Source organism: Eupeodes corollae, chromosome 1 (genome assembly GCF_945859685.1).
Source record: "Eupeodes corollae chromosome 1, idEupCoro1.1, whole genome shotgun sequence".
Lineage (NCBI taxonomy): Eukaryota > Metazoa > Arthropoda > Insecta > Diptera > Syrphidae > Eupeodes > Eupeodes corollae.
The window spans coordinates 297,631,698-297,658,948 of NC_079147.1; the positions used below are offsets into that span (position 1 = coordinate 297,631,698).

At 36.5% G+C, this 27,251-nt stretch overlaps 1 protein-coding gene across 5 annotated transcripts in view; it reads left to right on the forward strand.

Annotated features, from left to right (window-relative positions):
* Positions 1-27,251, forward strand: part of LOC129941186 (pleckstrin homology domain-containing family G member 5) — a 438,783-nt gene that overhangs the window by 286,138 nt on the left and 125,394 nt on the right. For 3 of the 5 annotated variants that reach the window (XM_056049754.1, XM_056049755.1, XM_056049757.1), the window contains exon 3: positions 24,599-26,520. The exons of the other annotated variants lie outside the window; for them this stretch is intronic. In XM_056049754.1, coding sequence (XP_055905729.1) covers positions 24,928-26,520 — 1,593 coding nt within the window. In that variant the 5' untranslated portion in view covers positions 24,599-24,927. The remainder of the gene's footprint in view (positions 1-24,598; positions 26,521-27,251) is intronic. 5 annotated transcript variants of the gene reach the window in all.

Below are 27,251 nucleotides of genomic sequence, written 5' to 3' on the forward strand. Positions count from 1 at the left end.
ACAGAAACGCGACAATTGACGCACTTCGTAGGCACAAGAATGGCTTACTGACAAGACTCAAAAACTTGTACAGACGACTTTCAGACCCACACGACTTGGAGGTTAGGACACTGAAGTCGTCAATAAAAAATGTCAATCTGTTGATTAAGGAGAACTACAGGCTATCAATTAACAAGAACTGGGACCGTAAGATCCGGTCAGTTAATTCGAGTGACCCTAGTATGTTCCCAAAAATCAACAAGATACTCAGGAAAAAGAACGACAATGACCTTCCGAGTCTGAAAATCCAAAGAACTGAAGAGAACAGAGACGTACTAATGACAGCGCAAATAGATCTAGAAGAAGCCATCTGTGACGATGACTTTTACATAATTGAAGATCGGAAGGAAAAAGTGGAGTCTTGAAGTGTACAAGGCGAATGTTAGCATTCGACCCAACCACGACCTGGAAAACAGAGCCCTACTTAATCACTTTTATCAGGAAATAATATGACACAATGGCGATCTGAGAACCGAGGTTTCATGCGGTTCAATGACGATTCGTTGGCAAATGCCATAATCGTCGAGCAAAGACATTTACCGATGGAAGCAATCGACATTTACACCACACTCTTCAACAATGCACTGAATAATGCATATTATCCAGTGCTGTGGTTTATCCTCTCCCGAAAAAGGGAAAGGACAACTCCAACCCATCAAATCTTCGGTCGATAAGTCTTCTTCCGAGCATCAGCAAAGTTTTCGAAAAGATCATTAATAGGGCTCTGACTAAGTGGGCTGCGGACAACAAAATAATTCCGGATAAACAGTTCGGGTTCAAGGCGGGTCAAGACACAATTCATGCTGCGTCTAAACTCGTTTCTGATATCCAATGGAATAAATCAAAACAGCAATGTACAGGTGCTGTTCTGGTTGATTTGGAAAAGGCCTTTGACACCGTATGGTTAGAGGGTCTTTACCTTAAACTGAGCAGGCTTGGCATAGAAAGTTTGTTGTCAAAAGTGGCAATGTAACTTCTACCACAACATTCTCAATTAAAAATGGTCTTCAACAGTGAGCGGTGAATTCGCCGATTCTCTACACCAGCGATCTGATAGGTAGTCTTACAAAGGCAATTGCGTACGCCGACGATCTAATTGCGTACAGAACGGCCCGAAAGGTTGAGGTTATTAGAATTCTCTTGCAGCGTGATTTCGACAAGAGTCAGCGGTATTGCGACGACTGGAAACTGAAAATAAATGTCCAGAAGTCGGAGACAATTCTGTTCCGGACTTCGTTGCTCTGACCAGGGCCAGAGGAGCCTTCGCTCTGACAAAACGGCTGTTTTTTAGCAGTTGGCTTGGCCCCAGAGTGAAGGTAATTTGCTACATACATACGGCCAATGATCGTTTATGGTTGTCCTGTGTGGTTCAACGTTGCCCCTTCCCAGATGGAGAAGTTTCGGGTGTTCGAGCGGCAGTGTTTACGACGCTGTACCGGCTTATTTCGAATAGCCGAGTCTTCTTATGTGCATTACTATTCCAACGAGGTCCTATACAACGGGGCTCGAATCAACAGAATTGACTATTTCGTGATAAAACTCGTTCGAGGTCACATTGCAAGAGCTATATCTTCGACCAAACAATTTAATTTTCAAGGCGTTCTATCCGAACGACGAGTATTTTGAAAGTGCACGCTTGAGCGGCTTCATTCCACCAGAGGCATTCCTCTTTTTAGACAAATGCGGTCTGATACAGTATAGATTGGCAGTTCCGCTAATCTACCACGTCAGACGAAGAACCGTGGATAGGCGACTCCTGTACAATCAGGACGTCATGGCACAAGGCGGAGCAGAGCTCCTTTGGTTCAGTAGGGCTGTGTCCGAACGGGACTCATGGGTTCAATTCCTGCCTATGCCATCTAAAGTTTTTTTTCACGGGTACTGCCTCTAGCGAGAAATTGACAAATTCTCCAAGAGTAATCTTGTCTTAAAAAGTGCTTACTCAAATTGGCCGTTCGGATTCAACTTAAAACTGCAGTTTAAAGATTTGCCACCAAGATCTTATGATTTAATACCTTTAAATGTATTTCATTTGAGCCAATTGAAATATAAGGTTTATGTGAAGTAATTAAGGACTAATAGTCGGAAATGTGTAAATTCTACTTACTCTCTTTCTAAAGGTAGCGCTAGTTTCGAGGACGAACCTAGGCCTCAACTACTATGCGTCTCCATCCAACTCGAACTGTAATGTTTCTTCTTACTGTTCGTCATCATTTTCTTGAAGCTTTTACAACCCTAAATATAGAAAAATATTAAATACCAATTATGAGTAAGTAGATGACATTTAGAAATATTTCTTAGTCCTTCCAAAAAATTTCCCAGAATAGCTAAGCTATTCGTCACTTGAGTTATACAAAATTCCAATCAACTTAAGGCTATTTGGGCTATATTCCCTAGCAAAGCACACAATCTTAAAATTCAATAGACCTAAGCTTCCAGAATACTATTAGTGGCGATTATGGCAAATGTAGCCCGTAGAGCAGAAACAACACTTCATTAGCTTTTAGTTTCATCAAAAAATAAATACAAAAATAGGAAACCAACAGAAATACACCATTGATGAAAGTTCTGTTCATACGTCCTATGAAGTGGTATCGATTCGTCCTTTTAAGTTCAATACCTATGTCATCCTTCGTCTGTGTATAAAATAGGACTATAAAAGGAAGATAAAAACATTCAATATCTACTTCAGATTTTTTGTTCAAATTGAATTCAATTTATAGTTAAGCTTTATTTTTTTGTTCCTCAAAATACACTAAAATGTATTTTCTGTGTATGTTTGTTCCGAACAACGTATTGTCAGTCATATATATTAACTTAGGCAAGGAATTCGTCCTTTTTCTTTTTTGTCATCAATCATACAGAAATATGCAATGGATTTTTATTTTTTCGTTCGTTTGTATATTGTTGTTGAAGAAAATTGACAAGATTATCCTTCCACCCATCATGCAATTTAGGCAGAAAGCTTTTGCATTTGTATAGGTAGGTATTTGAAAAGTCAATCAAGAGAAGAAAAAAATACGTCAATATTATACCAAAAACGTTTTGACAGATAAATACGACAGACGTATCAGTACGTATATATAATTTTTGTGAGGATTATTTTGTTGAGCAGTTAAGCTTTTGCAGAAGAAAGGAATTTTCTTTTCAAATAAAGGATTTTAGGCTTATAATATTATTCATTTATGTATGTGGGCTGGAATTGTTGAGGTACAAAACGTAAATTTCTTCGAAAATGATAATTTTCGTATAAGAATCTCAAAGGCCGTACAAGCTAAAAATAGCAGAAGACAAAAATAACAAAAAAGAGAATAATCTGTAAATACTGCGTTTGTGGGATTGATTAAGGACATCTTCTGAAATTAAATTCGTCTGACCAAAAAAATACCGAAATTTTGTTTGAGACCTGTCTTGAATAAGATTTAATTTTTCAAGAAAAATTGCAAAAACTGTTGAAACTTGTCTGGTAGAGTGTCTAAATTGAACATCACTCTAAACATAAAATTCAGGATAACTTCCAACGGATTTCCTGGTTTTTGTCTAAGGACGTCAATTAGTTCAAAAAATAATTAAAGTCCTTTTGGATATTTCTGCTAAACGACTTCAGGTAACATGGGTCAACTATTAACGATAATAAGTCATCGATCAATTTTATTTTAAAAATGATAACAATACAATATTTTCAACTCTTCTCTTATGTTGGTTTTTCAAAAAAGTCATTAATATTCATCAGAATGTTTTTTGTTTGCTTTTTTGTAGTAAAATATTTGAGTTCTCGTAACTATAACTTTGCAACACAGAACACATCATATAATTTCTTCAGAAATCAACCCTTCAAAAAGGTAATCAATCAATCAAACTATTCTATAGGAGTTTGTAAGTGTAAGGGTTTTTGATGATAGAAAATGTTGTAAACATTGACTTAAGGATATTATGAGAAAGTAATTAATAAAATTATGTTAACACTTTCCTCCCATTAAAATTCTTCAAGTACAACATGGAAACACCAACATATCTAGGGTTTTAGTTTCTGAGGGAGGTTTGATAATGATAGTGTGTAGGAAACCTAACATAATAATATAATAAAATCATAATATAAAATAAAATAATACCAATAACACATAATAATAAATTATCATAAACCATAATAAAATAATAATAATAATAATATTAATAATAATAATAATAATAATAATAATAATAATAATAATAATAATAATAATAATAATAATAATAATAATAATAATAATAATAATAATAATAATAATAATAATAATAATAATAATAATAATAATAATAATAATAATAATAATAATAAATAATAATAATAATAATAATAATAATAATAATAATAATATAATAATAATAAATAATAATAATATAATAATAATATAATAATAATAATAATAATAATAATAATAATAATAATAATAATAATAATAAATAATAATAATAATAATAATAATAATAATAATAATAATAATAATAATAATATTAATAATAATAATAATAATAATAATAATAATAATAATAATAATAATAATAATAATAATAATAATAATAATAATAATAATAATAATAATAATAATAATAATAATATAATAATAATAATAATAATAATAATGATAATAATAATAATAATAATAATATAATAATAATAATAATAATAATAATAATAATAATAATAATAATAATAATAATAATAATAATACTTGGACTTAATTCGCCGCTCACGACTGTGTTAACCAAATATTATTACCCACAGCTAACATTATTTTTATTACACGATCGCAAAACAAATAAATCAACATCTCATCCATCAGGCCATATGATGTACTGTTGGTTAATCAGACCACCGCCTAGAACTCCGCTAGAACCACAGGATCTTATAACAGGACCGTTGGCCAAGAAACTGTTGACGAAAAAAAATAGCAAAAAAAAGTGCTGGAAAAGGGGCGGAGCATAACCATGGATATGGGTGACAATTACAATTCGCAAAAGAAAGTATGGCATTCGACAATAGGTTGTGACATGGGCGAGCGCGAACCAAGAAAAGAAAAAAAAAAAATTAAAAATTAAAAGTACGCGAATCCACTAATAAAAGTACATCCTAAATGCTTTTACGTGATCGTTGACATTTTCGGTTCGTAAATAAATTTTAAACAAAATTTCATCTTTATTATATATATATACCCCCCCAGTGCTTAGTGTATACAAAAAAAAAACAAAATAATCTTAAAATTTAAATATAAAATACCTACCTGTTGAGTGTGCCTGCAGAAAATATATTTATATATAAAATACTTGTGCCGGCGCTACGTAAAAGAAAAAGAAAATAATATATATATATATACCTACCTGTGCCTCCTAAAAGAAAAAAAACTATATACATTCATACATAAATACTTACCCGTGCTAAGTGACCCCTAAGAAAATAATATATATATACCTACCTGTGCCTCCTAAAAGAAAAAAAAGCTATATACATACATAAAATACTTACCCGTGCTAAGTGACCCCTAAAAAAATAAATAAATATATACATATACCTACCAACCAGTGCCCTCCAAAAAGAAAAGATTATATATTTATATATATTGCCTACCCGTACTCAGTGACCCCGAAAAGGAAAATTTATATATATCTACCCACCTGTGCCCCGTGCCTCCAGAAAGAAAAGATTACATACACACAAAAACAAAAATACTTACCCGTGCCCAGTGACCTCTACAAAAAAAAAAAAAGAAATTACTTATATAGTAGACCTACCTGTGCCCCGTGCCCTGATCCTCATCGTCAGCAACAACGGCGGCAGAAGCAGCAGCAGAAGCGCCGCGCCGCCGCGCCGCCGCGCCGCAGCAGCAGCAGCAGTAGCAGTACCCCCCAAATTTTTCCCGGTTAAAGTGTATAGTGTCCCAGTGTGGTGATCATTTGTACTGTACCTTTCCCCAACCTACTACCTACCGTATACTCATCTACCCCCTTTCTTACCCCCTGAATTTTTATTTGTGTAATCCCTAGTGTGTGAATTCGTGACGTGTAAACAAATTTGTGTTTAATTATAATGTAAAATTGTAAATAAAAAAAAAGGAGAATAAAGATAGTGATCTAGTGAATTGAAATAAAGGGGAAATATTAAACCAAAAAAAAAATTAATATAATTATATCGATCTTTTGAAGAAAAAAAGAATACTTGCAGGTGGAGGAGCATCCCGGAGTAGTGCACTACAGTGGGGCTGCCCACAAATTTTGTAAAACAAAAAAAAAAGGAAAAATAAATTATTCCAAAGTAAGTTCATTTTTAGATTTTTGGTTTATAATTTTCTTTCTTTTTTTTTTCTATATTCATTTATTATATTTTCTCTTACTTTTAATTTGTATTTGATTCTTTTATATTTAATTCTATTGTTTAATTTTTTTTTCCATTCTTTTAACTTTTTTTTTAATCAAATTTTTGCATTTAATTTTTATTTAATTGGTATAATTTTATAAGTTTTAATTTATTTTACTTTATTATTGTAGATTATTTTTGTATTTCTTTTATTTATTAAGATTTAATAAATTATTTGAACTTTTTATAACGTTTAAAAGAAAAAAAAAACATGGCCTTTCCTTGAAGATAATTTTCAGTGGTTTTTTGGTGTTCTCTTTTGGTTTGGGAAGGCGGTTGTTTCTTTTTTTTTTTTGTTATCTAGCTAGGATGGCCAGCTAGATACACTAGGACTGAGGTGAAGGTGACGCACATGGAGTGAGGTGCGTTTGGCGGAGAAAAAGGGTGAGTTAGGGGCTACTACATAAATAGGAGGTTGTAGTAGCCAAGGTGGTATCCGTGGGATACAAAGGGTGGGCAAATCCTCCGAGGGTCAACTCCATCCACGACCCTCCCCCTCTATAGGGATCACTCTCCCCAAAACCTGGACAATTCGGGTCTCCATTTTTTTTTTTTTAAATTTAATTATGATATGGCATGAAGTCGTAACCCCGTCTAGTGCTGCGGTAGCAAGAACCCCCCCCGTCGGCGAGCTAGTTCGTGCAAAAGCAAGCATGCCAAGCTACCGTGGCCTGGACACCCTCTCCTTTCTGCTGCCAGGATCAGCCCCGGGAGCCTGTAGCCCGAGGTTGTAATGGTAGTAAGGAAGGGAGAGGTTTACACCCAATTGGGTTCGTTACAGGTGGCGCCCAACGTGGGGCCCGAATTTGTCCAACTTTTAACATCATTTTGGGGAAGTACGATCAGAATTCTACTTAGTGATTGTACTGAGTACACATAGGGTATTTTGGTCTTTTGAATGGTTCTTGCAGCAAAATGAATCCATATAATCATTTTTATTTTTTTTGTCTAGCGGTGGTAGGAACGTCCGCTAAATTGGTTCATCCACCCGGATTTAGGCTGTTGCGTTTCCTACCGCAGCAGACTTTTGGACAGTTTTTTTTTCATTTATGATTTTTTCCAAATCCTAAGTTTTGCGATTTTTTTTTCAAGTCATGCTTCAGTTGTTTGGAAGAAAATATTTTAAAAATCATTTTTTGTTTGGATTCGCTGGTGCTAGGGTCTTGATGCTTGGCTGTCAGCTTGGCTGGGGAAGCCGGCTGAACAATGCAAGCACAAGTCAAGGCAAACAAGGACGTTCAAGAACCAAAGTACTATACTGTGGGCTCAGTGTGATTACTTGTAGCCTGATCTGACTTCAGTGATTTCATAGAGGGTATACTACTCGTACCTGCTCCGTCACTAAGCGTATTGCTTCGGTTGTGGTCATCTTCACCTCAACCATTATGACATTGATTTTGTTTTCTCTTCTTACTTTTTCTTTAACCTTTTTCTATCTCTTTTATCTTTTTTTTTTGGTTCCGGTAATTAAGTTTTTTTTTTTATTTTGATTTCGATTTTTAGTAATTTTTTTTTATTTTTGATTTCAGTTCGTGATTTTTTTTTAAATTCATTTTTGATTATTTTTATTTAATTCCGATTTTGGTCTTTTTCATTAATTTTGATTTTTTTTTTTGAAATTTCGTTTTGTTTTAAAATTGATTTTTTTAGTTTAGTTTAGATTTTAATTTCTTTATTTTATAGATTTCTTTTATTTTTGAGTTTTAATTCTTTTAGTTTCGGATTTCGTTTTCATTTTAATTCTTTTATTTTTAATTATTCTTTGTGAATTTAGCTTTTACTTTTTTTTGAATTTGTAATTTTTTTTGATAGTTTTTTTTTTTAAATTTGGTATTTAATTTGATTTAAGATTTTTTTTTTTATTTTTAATTCTCCTTTCAAATTTTTGTTCCCTTTGATTCTGACTTTCTTTTTTTTCCTCCTCTTTTCTTTTATCTTTTCTACTTTTTTTTCGTCTTTCTTTTCATTCTTCACTCTTCAGCTTTGGTTGCTTGCTTTCTTTTGGATTTTCTTTTTTTTGAATTAGGAAAAAATGCGTAAGCGAGTGACTAGGTCGAAAAGCAAGGCTCCCTTGCGAAGCCAGGTGCTAAGGTCACAATACCTGACCGATTCCTTTGCGGACTTAGGCGTCCCACAAGACACGCCTCAACCCCCGCCTCAACTTGCAACGGAGGGAGCAACCAATGGTGAAGGAGCAGCATCGTTGCTGGCTCAGGGTCATGGGACAAGGTCGCGTCCACCGGTACCTATCCCAAGGGCACGTGAGTCATTGGGTGGTACTGAAGAAGAACTCACCGGGTACATCCAGGAAGTGGTCACTGCTGCTGTTGGGGCAAGTCGCGCGGAAGATTTCCGGTTCTTTTCTGGGGAGATGGAGAGAACACGAACGGCTCTTCGAGATGAAATGGCCAACATCATTCGAGAAACGCTGGCAGCACCAACGCCAGCTGCAAAGGGTTCCAGGCAAATGAACCCAGGTGAAGTACCTAGCCATTTCTCGACATCTCGTGAGCCTGTCCGAAGATCTTCCTCCCCTCCTCAGAGCAGAACTCCTCCTCGGATGCAACCTCCCCCTCAACGGAATGCAGCAGCGGACAATTCTAATATGGATGAATTCCTCCGACGGTTACATGACCTCACGTTGAGCGATCCAAACGACCAGATGCAACCACCACCCCGTTCCACAAGCACCCGCTACCACAATTTTCACAAGTGGGGGTTGAAATTCGACCCGAAGAAAATGACGGTGGACGAATTTTTGTTCAGGCTGGAGAGGATGAAGACCGGTAACAAAGCTTCTTGGGACGAGATAGTCCTAAATTTCCACCACTTTGTTACTGGTCAAGCGGAAACATGGTTCTGGGTTTATCTGAAGGGTAATCCGGAAGTTCCATGGCTAACGCTCAGGGATGCCCTCATCGAACAGTTCCGGAGCTTGGAATCAGACTCTGAGCTGTCAAGGAAGCTGTACGACAGGCATATGGGTCAAAACGAATCCTTCGATGACTTCTATGCGGACATCCAGAAGCTCAACAGCATGCTAAGGATTCCCAAATCTGATCTGGAGATCATTGAGGTGCTGAGGACAAACGTCAGAAGGCAGATGGGAATGCTGCTCATAACCTACGATACTCGCACCCTGACTCATATGGTTCATGTCTGCCGGAAGGTCGAAAAATATCTCCTTGACCGTGAAGCCGGAGCTCTGAGACCAAGACCTGGAGCTGTTCCGCCTACCCGAAGAAGCGCAGTAGCTGAGTTGGTTGTCGAAGACAGGGATGAAGAGGAATTTTCTCCCGAGCTCGAGGCATTCCATCCGAAAACGGAGAGGGACTCTCGCAATTACACATGCTGGAATTGTAAGGGTAAGGGTCATTCCTTCGTTAAATGCCCTGACCCGCAGAGAGCCCTCTTCTGTTTTAAGTGTGGATGGGAAAACACTACCACGCCTCAATGTCCTCGTTGCTCGGGAAACGAACCGAAGAGCAGTTTGAAGCCCCGGGGGAATTGCTCTCTGGAGAAGACCCCGGAGTCCAAATGAAACTCACTTCCATTTCGTCTTCACAATCTGACAACACCAAATCCATACCTAAATCTTCGTTAATCCCTCCAGTCCCAGCCGTCAGGATCCTGACTAGACCGAAGTCCATTCCCGAAACAACACCACCTATTGCTCCCAGAAGACCGCTGAAACCTCTTCACGAAAGACTTCAAAACTACCTGGAAGTCCGGAAAAGAATTTTCGGAAGCCAAAATACCGTCGTTTCCGAGAAAGTGGCTAAGCTGAGGAAGAAGTTTCGAGAAAAGAAGGAGTCATACAAAGCCATTGAAGCTACCACCTTGTGCAGCTCAGACGATCCCCGTCCTTATGCTACGGTCTACATCTTTGGAGAACCTCTACTAGGGTTACTCGATAGTGGAGCTAGCATAAGCTGCCTAGGTGCGGATGGCTTCGACTTCCTTCGAAAACTCGGCAAAAACTTCTCGAAACTTACTTCCGAAGTGAAGACTGCTGACGGTAAACAACAGGCTATAGTGGGCAGAATCAGTGTGGAGATCACCTACAAAGGGACGACGAAAACAATTCCCCTATATCTGGTTCCATCCCTGCAGCAGAAACTGTACTTGGGTATCGACTTCTGGAAGGAATTTGACATTGCTCCTCAGTTGATCTCGGAAATCTCTTCAGTTCCTTGCCCGATTGAGACGGACCGTAATGCTCATGTGCTGACCGAACAACAATCAAAAAGGTTACAAGATGCCATTAGCCTGTTTCCTTCCTCTGCTGTGCAAGGCTTAGGAAAAACCACGCTAGAGGTACATACCATCGACACAGGTGATGCTGAGCCCATTAAACAGCGTCATTACCCGATTTCACCAGCAGTACAGAAACTGCTATATGAGGAATTGGATCGCATGCTTAAACTCGGAGTTATCGAGGAAAGTACCAGTGCATGGAGCTCTCCTGTAGTCTTAGTGCGAAAGCCCGGCAAAAATCGCTTATGCCTAGACTACAGGAAAGTTAATGCCAAGACAAAGAAAGATGCGTATCCTCTTTCTCATATAGAAGGACTGCTATCGCGTCTTCCAGATACGCACTTCATTTCAAGTGTGGATCTGAAAGATGCATTTTGGCAGATTCCGTTGGAGAAGTCTTCTCGGGAAAAGACGGCGTTTACTGTGCCCGGTATGCCCCTGTTGCAGTTTACCGTTATGCCCTTTGGCCTCTGCAATGCGCCACAACGCATGGTCAGATTGATGGACAAAGTGGTACCTCATCAACTGCGAGAAAAAATCTTTCCATACCTGGATGATCTGTTGGTCGTGTCAAGTACGTTCGAAGAGCACATCGAGCTGTTGAAAATTTTGGCTGGTCGACTGAAGGAAGCAGGACTCACAATGAACGTCCAGAAGTCGAAGTTCTGCTTCAAAGAATTAAAGTACCTGGGATACATTGTTGGAGATGGTTGCCTGAAGACGGATCCAGATAAGGTGACTGCCATTTCAGATTTTCCCACTCCCACTACGGCAAAACCAGTGCGGCGATTCTTGGGACTAGCAGGATGGTATAGGAGATTTGTGAGGGACTTCTCTTCACTGGCGGCACCCATCACCGATACGCTAAAGAAGGGAAAGAAGTTTATCTTCAACGATGAGGCGGTTGAAGCTTTCCAAAAACTTAAAACGGCACTTACCACCGCCCCGCTTCTAGTCAATCCGGATTTCACCAAGGAGTTCATCATTCTTTGTGATGCTTCCAACACCGGCATCGGTTGTGTGCTGAGCCAGTTAGACGACAGTGGTAACGAACGTCCAATTTACTACCACTCACAGAAGCTCAATGCGGCTCAGCGTAATTATAATGTGACCGAGCGTGAATGTCTGGCTGCTGTCATGGGAGTTCAGAAGTTTCGCGCATACGTAGAAGGACATGCGTTTAAAATTGTGACTGATCATGCGAGTTTGAAATGGTTAATGAATCAGAAAGATCTCAGCGGTCGCTTGGCGAGATGGAGCTTAAAGCTTCAAGGATTTGATTTCACCATCGAGCACCGAAAAGGATCTCAGAATGTCGTACCCGATGCGCTTTCACGAGTGCATGGAGTCGATGCTCTGATTTCCGAGGTTTCAATGTTGACAGATCCTTGCGATGTGTTGCATATTGATCTTGAGGATCCTAGCTTTAAATCTACGGAATATCTCAAGCTCATAGACAGCATCGAAGAACAAAAAGATAAGCTACCTGACCTTCAAGTGTCGGAAAATTTCGTCTACAAGAAGGTCAAACATTGCACAGGTAATCCGGTAGAGGATGACCTCGTTTGGAAGCTTTGGGTTCCTCAATCTCTAACCGAGCGATTGATCGCACTCGCTCATCAGCCACCAAGAGCTTCGCATGGCGGTATCGCTAAAACCTTGTTCCGACTACAGCGTCAATTTTTCTGGCCTAACATGGCAGCCCAGGTGAAAGCATTCATTGGGAGGTGCGACATCTGTAAGGCCACGAAAGCCCCAAATGCCACCCTGAGGCCTCCGATGGGTAAAGCATTTTTGGCTGAGAGGCCCTTCCAGATGTTGTACATCGACTTTTTGGGTCCGTACCCTCGCTCGAGAGACGGGAACACGCATATTGTAATTGCGCTGGACCAGTTGACTAAGTTTGTGGTGGTGAAAGCTCTTCGCAAAGCAACAACAGATACGGTGTTGAAGTTTTTACAGGAACAGGTGTTCTGCATTTTTGGAATCCCGGAAACAATACTCTCCGACAATGGTAAGCAGTTCACAAGCCGTGAGTTTGAAAAGCGTATGACAACGTTGGGGATAAACCACATCCGAACAGCCGCATATTCCCCTCAAGCGAACGCCAGTGAAAGAGTCAACCGGTCTATACTGGCAGCAATCAGATCCTACATAGATCCGGATCAAAGGAATTGGGATTGCAACTTGCAGTCCATAGCTAGTGCCCTCCGAACGACGATTCATTCGGCGATCAACATGTCGCCATATGAAGCGTTGTTTGGACAAAGCTGTATAGAGCATGGGTCGGACTATAAGTTGCTCCGCAAAATTAATGGGTTGAACAACTCTAATGTGGAAGTGGTTTCAAAAGCGTCGCAGATGAATATCTTGCACGCCTATGTAAAGAAGGCATTGGCGAACGCTCACTCAAAATATGAAAACACCTACAATTTGCGGAGCAATAACGTTAAGTTTGCGGAAGGTGATATAGTCTTTAGAAAGAATTATGCCCTGAGTGACGCTTCCAAGAAGTTCTGCGCGAAACTGGGACCCAAATTCGTAAAAATGAAAATAGTCAAGGTCGTAGGAAACAACCTGTACGAATTGGAGGATCTACAGGGGAAGAAAGTAGGCATTTTTCACTGCAAAGACTTAAAAAAATGAAAATTGCGAAAGCCCGGCTGCAGTCTGTGCATGAGACGCGCAGTAAGAAAAGTACAAGGTTTCATTTCTTCTTCTTTCAGTTCGTAAGAACTTACTGAAAGAAGAAGCTTTGTAGGAAACCTAACATAATAATATAATAAAATCATAATATAAAATAAAATAATACCAATAACACATAATAATAAATTATCATAAACCATAATAAAATAATAATAATAATAATATTAATAATAATAATAATAATAATAATAATAATAATAATAATAATAATAATAATAATAATAATAATAATAATAATAATAATATTAATAATAATAATAATAATAATAATAATAATAATAATAATAATAATAATAATAATAATAATAATAATAATAATAATAATAATAATAATAATAATAATAATAATAATAATAATAATAATAATAATAATAATAATAATAATAATAATAATAATAATAATAATAATAATAATAATAATATTAATAATAATAATAATAATAATAATAATAATAATAATAATAATAATAATAATAATAATAATAATAATAATAATAATAATAATAATAATAATAATAATAATAATAATAATAATAATAATAATAATAATAATAATGATAATAATAATAATAATAATAATAATAATAATAATAATAATAATAATAATAATAATAATAATAATAATAATAATAATACTTGGACTTAATTCGCCGCTCACGACTGTGTTAACCAAATATTATTACCCACAGCTAACATTATTTTTATTACACGATCGCAAAACAAATAAATCAACATCTCATCCATCAGGCCATATGATGTACTGTTGGTTAATCAGACCACCGCCTAGAACTCCGCTAGAACACAGGATCTTATAACAGGACCGTTGGCCAAGAAACTGTTGACGAAAAAAAATAGCAAAAAAAAGTGCTGGAAAAGGGGCGGAGCATAACCATGGATATGGGTGACAATTACAATTCGCAAAAGAAAGTATGGCATTCGACAATAGGTTGTGACATGGGCGAGCGCGAACCAAGAAAAGAAAAAAAAAAATTAAAAATTAAAAGTACGCGAATCCACTAATAAAAGTACATCCTAAATGCTTTTACGTGATCGTTGACATTTTCGGTTCGTAAATAAATTTTAAACAAAATTTCATCTTTATTATATATATATACCCCCCCAGTGCTTAGTGTATACAAAAAAAAACAAAATAATCTTAAAATTTAAATATAAAATACCTACCTGTTGAGTGTGCCTGCAGAAAATATATTTATATATAAAATACTTGTGCCGGCGCTACGTAAAAGAAAAAGAAAATAATATATATATATATACCTACCTGTGCCTCCTAAAAGAAAAAAAACTATATACATTCATACATAAATACTTACCCGTGCTAAGTGACCCCTAAGAAAATAATATATATATACCTACCTGTGCCTCCTAAAAGAAAAAAAAGCTATATACATACATAAAATACTTACCCGTGCTAAGTGACCCCTAAAAAAATAAATAAATATATACATATACCTACCAACCAGTGCCCTCCAAAAAGAAAAGATTATATATTTATATATATTGCCTACCCGTACTCAGTGACCCCGAAAAGGAAAATTTATATATATCTACCCACCTGTGCCCCGTGCCTCCAGAAAGAAAAGATTACATACACACAAAAACAAAAATACTTACCCGTGCCCAGTGACCTCTACAAAAAAAAAAAAAGAAATTACTTATATAGTAGACCTACCTGTGCCCCGTGCCCTGATCCTCATCGTCAGCAACAACGGCGGCAGAAGCAGCAGCAGAAGCGCCGCGCCGCCGCGCCGCCGCGCCGCAGCAGCAGCAGCAGTAGCAGTACCCCCCAAATTTTTCCCGGTTAAAGTGTATAGTGTCCCAGTGTGGTGATCATTTGTACTGTACCTTTCCCCAACCTACTACCTACCGTATACTCATCTACCCCCTTTCTTACCCCCTGAATTTTTATTTGTGTAATCCCTAGTGTGTGAATTCGTGACGTGTAAACAAATTTGTGTTTAATTATAATGTAAAATTGTAAATAAAAAAAAAGGAGAATAAAGATAGTGATCTAGTGAATTGAAATAAAGGGGAAATATTAAACCAAAAAAAAAATTAATATAATTATATCGATCTTTTGAAGAAAAAAAGAATACTTGCAGGTGGAGGAGCATCCCGGAGTAGTGCACTACAGTGGGGCTGCCCACAAATTTTGTAAAACAAAAAAAAAAGGAAAAATAAATTATTCCAAAGTAAGTTCATTTTTAGATTTTTGGTTTATAATTTTCTTTCTTTTTTTTTTCTATATTCATTTATTATATTTTCTCTTACTTTTAATTTGTATTTGATTCTTTTATATTTAATTCTATTGTTTAATTTTTTTTTCCATTCTTTTAACTTTTTTTTTAATCAAATTTTTGCATTTAATTTTTATTTAATTGGTATAATTTTATAAGTTTTAATTTATTTTACTTTATTATTGTAGATTATTTTTGTATTTCTTTTATTTATTAAGATTTAATAAATTATTTGAACTTTTTATAACGTTTAAAAGAAAAAAAAAACATGGCCTTTCCTTGAAGATAATTTTCAGTGGTTTTTTGGTGTTCTCTTTTGGTTTGGGAAGGCGGTTGTTTCTTTTTTTTTTTTGTTATCTAGCTAGGATGGCCAGCTAGATACACTAGGACTGAGGTGAAGGTGACGCACATGGAGTGAGGTGCGTTTGGCGGAGAAAAAGGGTGAGTTAGGGGCTACTACATAAATAGGAGGTTGTAGTAGCCAAGGTGGTATCCGTGGGATACAAAGGGTGGGCAAATCCTCCGAGGGTCAACTCCATCCACGACCCTCCCCCTCTATAGGGATCACTCTCCCCAAAACCTGGACAATTCGGGTCTCCATTTTTTTTTTTTAAATTTAATTATGATATGGCATGAAGTCGTAACCCCGTCTAGTGCTGCGGTAGCAAGAACCCCCCCCGTCGGCGAGCTAGTTCGTGCAAAAGCAAGCATGCCAAGCTACCGTGGCCTGGACACCCTCTCCTTTCTGCTGCCAGGATCAGCCCCGGGAGCCTGTAGCCCGAGGTTGTAATGGTAGTAAGGAAGGGAGAGGTTTACACCCAATTGGGTTCGTTACAAGTGTTTGAAGTCACAGTTGAAGGCAATTTTTATGTGAGAAAAGGTTTGAAAAGAAAGTTGTTGATAGTTTATGTCAAGAAAAATTATTGTACATTTTATTTTCAAATGTACTATTATATTAAACATTTTTGCAAATTCAACTAAATTTGATATTTGTGTCTGGATTTGTGTATTTGATTTCTGCTGTATTTTTCAATTAGTAAATTGATGGTGTAGGTCTTCTGCTTGGTCTTTTCTTTAACCTTTAAGAAAGTAATACCGCTTACAAATTTTAAGAAATGTATTTAAATGAATTGCTGTATCTATTCAGCAATGATTTTCAAGACAATTTACCAAGAAACTAGTTTCCTTAAAATTGTATTGATAATGCTTTCTTGATAGACACTGGAAGGTCCACGTCTTGGCCGAAAACCAAAAACCACGGCAATAATTTAAGATAAGACAATGCAACGAAGATTCATTAAAATAGAAATATTAAAATATTATTATGAAATAACTGAAATTGTATATTTTTTTTTCATTTTATTTTAAGCTAAACAAAGACTTAAAGTCTTAGATCTCAGCTTAAATATAATGAAGAAGAAATTATAAGGAATTCTAGTTTTAAAGGTCTTTATAGTCAAAAGCGAAGAAAATCTGAGAAACAACTGAGGAGTTTTTGAATTCAGAGATGTGTTTTGCAGAAAATTTGGGCCCCATTAATTTAATGATGGACAAAGACGAACGAATACATCATGAAACCTTTTTAAATCAAAAAGGATTTAAAATTTAAAAGTCAAGTAAGGGGATATAATGGTCCTCTCAAACAATGTCTCAAATAGTTAAACAAATTTCATTGAACGTCTTCAATACGTATATTCGATTAAAGTTTATTGTTGGAGAAATCAGGCTTGAATGTTTATTCTAGAAGAGTTCTGACTATGAGAACCTGATTAACTAAAAACTGGAAAATTATGTCTACACACGTTTTATGTAATCCCCAAGAAGAGACTACACGAAACTGATAACTGAATTGACTTTTTGAAAACATTGAAAAACAGATATATCATTAATTAAGTTTGTCCTCGTGATATGAAGAACTTTGGAGAATTATATCCTGAAATTTCATAATGTAAGCTCAACAAGGTTATTTGGCAAAAAATTGAAAAACTGTTTTGCTCGGCTTGCAGTTTTTCGAAATTCACCTCAAACAAATAAGGTACCCAAGTTGGTACTACTCCATAGAAGTCATAAAATATTAGAATTGAAACTTATTAGTATGAATGGTGTTTTTAAAATACCTATGCAACATTAGTGAAAACATTATTGAGACTAATGCGAAAGTTTTGCTTAATGAATACATAAGGTACTTGACTTTACTAAAAGATAATTATTCCTCTGAACCTTTAATTAGGAGGTCGTTAATCAAGAGCAGCAACTCGTCTTCTTCGCATATGTGCCCAATCTCTAACTTTAAGTTAATTCCCAACCAAATTGAAGTCATTTTTTACACAGAATAAATCTCTTAGCTGTCCTGTATTCTACTCTGAACGTCGAACTTGTCGAGTTGTAGAAGCTGAGTAAGGTCAATGATTCTCGAGAATTTTCTAAAGATGAGTCCTGAAACTAAAGGTCGTTCTTATTCCTCTACCTTCCCAAAATCATCATCCATTCCCACATAAACAAGGTATATCAGACTACGTTTATGTCACCAACTCCCATCCCACCTCCCACGTTTGTAATGGCGAAAAAGCTAGCAGCGGTCCTATCTCATATACTCCTTCCCACTCTAGGTAACCTAGCTGAATTGCTGTTACCGAATACCAATCTTTTCCTTACACATCAGAATGATGAATTAACATCAACTGACTCCTCAATCTTTCTCTTTCTCCCCAACCACCTCTCTTCTTTATTGGGCTGGATCTAAGGTGTTAAACGACCCGTGCCGATAATCAGCTTGGCTGGGGGCCCAATTCAAAAATAGCCCAGTCTCTAACGGAGTATCCGGATACCTCCGGATTAACTAGCCTTATCTGTACATGCGAATCTCTGTGCAGATGGACCTTTTTTCTTCGCATCTCGTGGGACCAAAAATGAACAAAACTAACAACAAAAACAAAAATAAAAACACAATTGAGACCGGTATCTCTTCAGGACCAGGCGGCAGCTTGACGTCAAAGCCTGCTGCCGTATCTCTTGCGGAAAACACAGAGAAGGGAGTAGTGGCTAACCATGGACCCTCCTCTGCTGTTGGTAGCAAAGAGAATACAAAGGCAACGATACCTCATTTCAGTAGTGGCAGGGTTGTGAAAAATGGCCCTACCACTACAAATGAGAATACTTCCAAAAATGGAAAACTCTCAAAAGGCCTTTATAAACAAAGGCGGCAAGCGGCGAAAATCTTAAAGGCCTCTGGTGCATCATCGGGGGCTGAAAAGACACAGCAGCAAACGGTTCTCGTCGAATGGGCCAAAAGCATACTTGCTACAACAAGATCCAATAAGGACTCTACGTCCAAAAGAGAAAGGTCTCTTGAGGGGCCGCACCGACACCAAAACCGGCCTCAGGTGCATAACACCAGCACTCCCCTCAATCCCATCAGGAAACAATCCAGTTTCAGTGACGCCGCGAAGTGTAAAGTTGTGGTTGCGGTCGTTGACAGGAGCGATGCTGATGGCACAATATCGGCTGATCGTTGGCAGTTGGTCAAGGTTAAGCTCTCGGGTGGCTTTTTGAGCATTTTGAGAGAGCTTCCCGGACCACTTCCTTCCATAAGCGATGGGGGTTGGCATCAAGGCCATGTCAAACTCATGGTTTGTGGCGACCAGAGGTCTTGTAACCTATACAAGCTTGCTGTCAGCCGGTTAGGTGAAGTTTGGCCAGGTGCGAAGCTCGAGGTTGTCGCTGTGGAAGACATTCCTAGCAGACCTAGAGCCCGCATCTGTATAACGATCGAACCTGCTGGTATCGAGGACATTCTCGAGATGGTCAAAGTTTGCAACCCGTCTCTTCCGACGCATAACTGGAAAATAGCCAAGCTAGAGGAAGTGCAGGGTCTTTATAGGAGCGCCATTGCGGTACTCAATAAAGAATCCTTGGCTCCTCTAGCCCTAAACGAGGGCTCCATAAAAATTCGAATTTAAAAAAAAGATGAGGAAGCGGGCCTCCAAAAACAACCGAAGGTGAACTAGCGGTTGGTGAACCTGGGACTTCATCTTCTCTCCTAACAAAGGGTGACGATGCACCCATGTCCTCTCCAATCGCGACTGCACCCTCTACAAAAGTCGTAGACAGTCCATCCTTACTCTTGGATTCATTATCAAAGTGCCGGGCCATAGAGACATTTCAGGTAATTGTAAGGCAGATGAACTCGACAGGAACAGTACAGTACAGCCCATCCTACCACGTTTGGCAAGTACTGGCATACATCTGGCCAACACTGGATTTAAAACGTTCAAGGTGCTTGCTCTCTCTAAGCATATCGCATATAAGCTCGATAATAGGTGTCATAACCTGACACTGTCTAATAGGAAAGCACGCCACGGGACTAGGCGTATTCTCAAATGACTTTTGCAGAAGCTGTATTGACGAGGAAGAGGAAGAAACGGTTCTTTATCTTCTCTGCACATGCCCTGATCTAGCTCGAAAACGCAAGAATTACCTAGGAGAATTCTTCTTTAACGATCTAAACGATCTAAATCATATCGGTATAATCAGCCTCTCACGTTTCGTAAGGGACTCAAGCTGGTTCTATTGAGCTTAGGAGGAAGCCTCAAGATTCATGTGGTATCACAATTGGCCATTAAACTGACCTAAGTGTGTCCGTTTTCATCTTGGACAGCCACTATAACCTAACCTAACCTAACCTGTATTCCCAAGCTTTTCGAACGGATTGCTTGTGATAATCTACTTGAAGGATATTATATGTAACTTAGCGCTCGAATGCCCAAGGTTTCGAGTGTATTATGGCTGAATCACAAACAGGCTTCAGCTTTGGCTTCGCCTGCGTTACGGAAGGCCTGCTTCGAGGTTGCTTTGAATGACATTTCTATTATTTCATCCCTCCAAAGAGCAAATATTTTGTTTGTTGACATTTTTGTATAGCTGTTGAGCTGTCAGACAAAGCAAATGTTCAGATAATTGAACTAGAGCTTCCGTTTTTAGTCACATTACGTTACATTACGTTCTTTTCCTTACGATTGTCAAACGAAACGTGAGGTCGAAGCTCCATTGTGATAGCATGCATTGAATTCCTATGGTTGAACTCTTAAACGTCAGGCGAAGCCGAAGCTGAAGCGTGTGTTTCAGCCATTAACACTTAATGCTTTTGACCAAATTTTTCATGATACCATGGCAATTAATTTGATTTCTTCTTATCTTCATAAAAACTGTTATCAAGTTGAATTCAGAAGTTTTTTTTAAAATTAAGAGTTCCCCAGGGTAGTCATTTAGGACCCCTACTATTCATCGTAGCTATCAAGGATTTCAGTGACGGTGCTTCAATAAGACGTTTTAGACAGTGTCTACCCTTCAGATTTGAAACAATACTTTACTCTCTACAGTACCTAAATACATAACTTTAAAAATGATATGCATGGAAAAAAACAAAAATTTGTACCTAATTATACTAATTCCTATTTTGATTTCATTAAGAATAATATTTCCTATCCCATAGTACCTACTTCTTGTCATTTTTTGTCTAACCCATTTATATGTGTATATCTACAATCTACATTCACACCTATTTCTACCTCATATTTATCACTACCTCACATATACCAACATCATGCTATGCTATGATGGATATAGCTTGGCTCTACATATGACTGACTTCTATTAACGAACCTCCCGAACGAACACCGAATACCGAAAGTACGAATTGCACGACACGAGTAAAGACGAAGACAGTGTCTTTGTTTCCCTTTAAAGTTATATGAAGGGAAAAGGGTTAGCTTATCATTCCCAAAAACTGATTTTGTATGGAAGCTAGTAGATATAAGTGAATCTGTCTAATCGCTTGTTTGTTTTGAAAGTAAATTCTTAATTCGAATTTTTCATGAAGAGAACGAGTGTCAGTCAGGAGGAGTAGCACAGTGAATGTGATCAACGCAGCACGCAGCGGCAGCGGCAGCAGGCAAGTGTTACCACTTCTCAAAATAAAGTGGAAGTAGATTTTAGGAAAAAAGTGAAGTAGATTGAAAAAATGGAAGTAGATTTCAAAAAATAACTTTTTCTTAATTATTCTACATATTTTTAAATTATATTGTTTCAATAAAAAATAGAAAAAAAAATTAATTATTTAAGGCTTCATATCATATACTTCAAGATGTTAATGTAACATTTCTTAAATTAAATCTTGCTTGTTAGCAACGAAAAAGCAAAGATTGGGATAGTGTTGGTAATATCAAATGACTTTAGGATGTTTTTATTGCAAAGGACGAGTTCTTCAAGAAATAGTTATTGGAATCGTAATACAATTTTAGTACATCAACAAACCTTTTATCTTTGTTTTTAGACAACTTGAAAATATCTTTTGATATTGAAAACAAACAATCAAATCCAAAATAAGACTAGGACATAACTTAAAACTGTAACAAACAAAAAAAAAAAATGCACGACTGGTTCGCATGAACTCGCTCATGTATTCAAAAATGTCTGTCTAAAACTATTTCCTGTATTAAATTAAAATGTACCTGCAAAAAAATTTGTTTTCAAAAATGTAAATGCCATTTGATTTCTCAAGAAAAATTACAATTTTTTTAAACTTGCGTTTGAAAATAGTTATTGAATTTTAGTTTAAAAATATTTTTGGAATATAATTTTGAACTTATTATTAGACGACTGGCATTTCAATTTTGTAAAAAATGATAACCCATTTTCAAGAAATCAAATTTCGAAAAAAATAATATTTGTTTTTTAAATTAAAAATAAAAACCAATGATATTTTTGGCAGAAAAAAAAGTTTAGTTCTTGAGAAAACTTAAAAACAAAATAACGGTTTTAGCTGGGATGGGATAGCCTTTATATATTTTTATATTGAAAGAAGCTAAACTAAGAACACAAATTTTAGCAAGAATTTAAAAAAATCTATCGGTTTGTTTTTGAAAAAAAAACGAATTATCGATATTGAGCTCTGTCGGAAGACGTTGCGTCTTACATGTGAATTAAATTATTTTCATTTCATTTTGATATTGAATTCTGACAGGACAAGTTAAGGTTGTAAATTTTTGAGATTGCCAACCTGTATTGCGTAAATCAATACATATTTGTAAAATGGATTTTTCAGGAAATGATGATATTTTTGAGTATTTCTCAAATGATACAAATGTAAAGTTTTCAATGCTACCTATAGAAGATAAGATAACTATTAATTCATTATTACAATGCGAAATAATGAATCAAAATTTGTGTCTACCCAGTCAAATGGACTGCCGCACGTCACTGAAGGATTTACGTTTGTTAGTAAAGCCTACTGTATATTGGGATTTGTTAAATGCTGGTCTGGAGAATTTATTTCTTTATTTACTCTAGAATTAATGCATGTTTCTTTATACCTCATCCATGATCAATTCACTCTCATCTTATTATAATCTTTATTATTAAAAATGAACTGAAAATTCTTTGAATTATGTATGAGTAAGAATATTCCTAAAAATACATAAGACATTCGTGTACAACTTGTTTTCATTTTTATTTAAAATGAGTATCAATCACTTGATACTTCACGCATTCATTTGAAGTTGAACATTTACTTTTCAATAAAGTCTTTACATTCAATTGCAGTCTTCACATTCTTTTCCAGAATTTGAAGTTTCTGCAAAAAAATTACAGACTTAAATGGAAAAGAAAGATTTGAAATGAATGCGATCAATTGATTACATTCAAATGATTGCGGAAACGAATCTTTCAACGTAAAAATTATTGCTAATTGCAATTTTATTGACTTCTTTAAATTAAAGCCTTGAAGTATTGCATTCGCAAAAGATTTAATTTTTTTACAATTCAGCTGTTAAGGCTTTTTCCGTGACTACTTCTAACCTTTTAAAACTTTATTAAAGTCAAGTAACTTTTATATAGACTTTTCATTGTTAAACTGGATCTTACAATTTTATCCATTCCTCTGTAGCAATTTTTCTATATTTGTTCTTACCAATCCTTGTTTATAATTTATAATATGAGTTTATTTTATTTTTTAAAATTTCAATTGATCCAAAAGTGTCAAAATCACCATTTTGCTGATCAATTCAATTAAAGATTTAAATAATTGATGGATTAGGGTCAGTTTGATAAAAATGTTATTTTTTCAATGTAATTTTTTCCCGCATAAAAGTTCAAAATAGAGTTTTCCTCCAAAGTTAGGTATTGCCGTATGTGTTGTATTTTATTGCCTAGAGAGTACCAGAGTTTTAATGGAAAAACTTAACGGTCATTGGAAATAAAAATAATAAAAAAAAAAATATCAAAAACAAAATACGTGCGATTCGTTTGCGTATATTTGTTCCCATTTCATATCAAGACCAACATCGAAAAAGAAAACAAAAATACACTAACTTATATATAAAAGTTTTAAAAGTTACATTTTACATTTTACAGTAGGAAGACAGATACATATGTGCTCAAAGGTGTGAGAATATAAAGTTTTTTTTTATCATCATCACTTTTTACACCTACGCTCAAGTTGCACGTTCTTTGGTTGGGTTGATGGAAAAGTTAGTTCATATAAATACAAAAAGTACGACGAGTAAACATTGTAAATTTATCGCAACAATGTATATGTCTTGGGATTTGAAAATGGCAATGATTTACAATCATTTTCAGTTTATTTTTGTTTAGTTTACGAGTATTTCTCTTCACCACAGTTTTCACACTGAAGTTCTGAGAAATAAATCTTCGAAATGAAAAAATAACTTGAAGCCCAAAGGACTTACAAAATAAACAACTAACCAAGACTGAAAATAAAGTTCCATGTTAGTTCACCCTATAACCACCATTTTTTTGTCTTTTTTTTGAAGAAATTCAAATACATAGAAACATTGGTTTTTTAAATTATCCCTAGAAATAGTCGTTGCAATTTAAAAATGGAGAAACACACAAATTTAAAGAATCTACTAATTTATTTTTATCTTTTTTTTAGGAACCACCAAAATCAACTAAAACAACAACAAGAATCCACAAATTTTTATTAAAACGAAACACAAAAATCAAAACTTATTTTTAACTGTAGAAAAATAAAACTTACAAAATCGAAAATAAAAAAAAAAAAAAAACCAACAAAGTTTAATCAAAAAGTAAACTCTCTTTGGGGGGGAAAACATTAAACGCTTCTTAATTTAGATACTTAAACTTTAATGAATAGTTTTTAAAACCAAAACCAAAAACAAAATAAAATAAAAAATAAAAATCGAAATCGAAATCGAAATCGAAAAGAATCAAAATTAATTATAAATGCTCACATAGCCTATTATGGACGAAACTTCTCGAATAACTGGCCATCAACAAGTAGTATCAGCATCAAGTCAGAAAACATTTCCCAATCAAAAAAACACCCAATCATCATCATTTGCATCAACATCGACTTCAACGTCAGTTATTGAAGGAAAATCAAAACCCAGCATCAGTAGTAGTAGAAGTAGTAGGAGTAGTAACAGCCCAACGGCAACACTGAAAAAACATCGCAAACTAGTTCGTTCACCAGAGGTCTCTGTCTGTGATATACCAGCATCGGTTGTTGCGACAATTGCTGCAACCGTAACCGACGTAATGGGCGGCGGTTTTACCACACCACCAACGACGTTACAATTTTTTGATAATAAACCGCCCACAGAACCGAAGAGAACCTTATACAATTCATTTGAGGAGAAACATCGAAAATCGGATCAAACATCGAATCTTTCGCCGATAGTCTTAGACGCCGCCCCTGCCAGCAGTAGCAGTGGTATTGGTGGCGGAGGAGGTGGTGCTTGTGGAGAAATTAGTGGAGGCGGCTTAAGTAGCAGCAGCAGCATCAGTCCAACATTGTACACAAGTTCCCTGCCGGGACTTGGGAGTTTGGGCCCGCTTTTGCTTGAGAGCCCCGACGACCCGCCAGATTTTGAATACCACACTTTCAGTGCGGACAGTGGAAATAGTCAGGAAGGTAGCGGAGACATAGTTTCCGATCCGACGAGGTCCTGTTTTAGCTTCAAGGACACCGCTTTGCTATCGATGGGCGGTGAGCTAAGTACCGGAACTGGCAATCGAAATCCGTCACAAGAGGGTGATAAGTTAAACCGCTTGCAGAGCTTCCTTTTTAAGACCTCATCATCGGATGATGGCAAGACTGCACCAGAGAAATGCTCGACGAGCACGAACTACCACCATGCAGCGGCGACGCGGACACGGACGCAAACATCTACATCAACCGAAAAGGAGCCGTCAGAACTTGACTACTACCAGTACACCCTCACCTCTCCAAATAATCCCTTCCTGCCGGAGATCATAGCACGAGCATATCGTTCAGAGAGTGCCGATAGTGAGGCGGGAACAGCTGCCTGTGGCAATGGCGAGCTCCATGACAGAGGGAAGCTTTCGCCGACGCAGTCCTTGTTTGCCTTCAGCCGCAGTAGCAGTGCCGAGAAATCTGATAGCGAGAGGGATCATTCGGATGTTATTTCCGGTCTAGGATTTGAAGGTGGAGGAGGGGGAGGAACAGGAGCAGGAGTTGGCACCGGTGGAGGAGCACAGTTATATGACAGAAAATCTTCAAGTGCCTTCGAACCCACTAGTCCGGGAAAACACAAAAGGAAACTTTTCTCGTTGAATTCACCAACACGAGAACCAAAACACCATCACCCAAAGGAACACCACCACAAGGATAAGATTTCACCTCAATCTTCGATTGGCAGCAGTGTGGTAAGGAGCTTGAATCCTTTTCTGTCGTCGACGACAGCAACAACAACGACGTTAAGTAGCAAACAGGAAATGGCACCCAGCGACTTGAATGCCAAGCGGGAGGAATTTTTGCGGGCGACTATGAAAATTTGCTTAGTGGTATCACCTCCGACGAGCAAGTTACAGGTAAGTCGTCGTAAGTGCGTTGTCTTCTGGTCTGGAAGTCTGATGCTTCAGGACTAAAAAGAGGGTTCATGTTTGATTTTTGCTGGATTATCCTTTATTTGTTTTATTTTTTCTTTGGAAATATATTTTATGTATTTTTTTTATTTTTGTCTACTTTTATTCATTGTTTATCCTTTTGTTTTATTTTGTGGTTTAATTTACTTCCTTTTGCTCCGGAGATATATTTGCTTTTTGTACAAAAGGATAACACAAAAGATTTATATATGTATGTGCTTCTGTGGTAAAAAGGATTTTTCAATAAATGTGCCTTAAAGGGTTTACTTTTTGAGTGTTTAATGGATGTTTTAGGTTATTTAAGTAAGAGAAGGTGGCAAAACAATAAATATTCATAAGCCGAATGAAAGGTTTGAGGCTGCAGGTGTGAAGGTAGTTGAAATCCTTTTTATATTTACACTTACTCATTCCCTCTTGAGTTATCCTAATTTGTTACTTCTTTGTTTGTGTTTCAAGGGTACCTGATGGGTTTGAGACTTTCAAGACTGTGTTAAAAAAATCATTTTGTAGGATATTTGAAAATCAAGTTTGGATTAACTTCTTTCATCTTGTGATCGAGTGCTAAAAATAATGTTAAAAATTATAGACGTATTCGTAAACTCTCTATTCCCAAGTAATTTGAAAGCTTAGTGAAAAAGAAATTAGATTTTTTACGTGCGAGTATTTAGCTGCAGAAC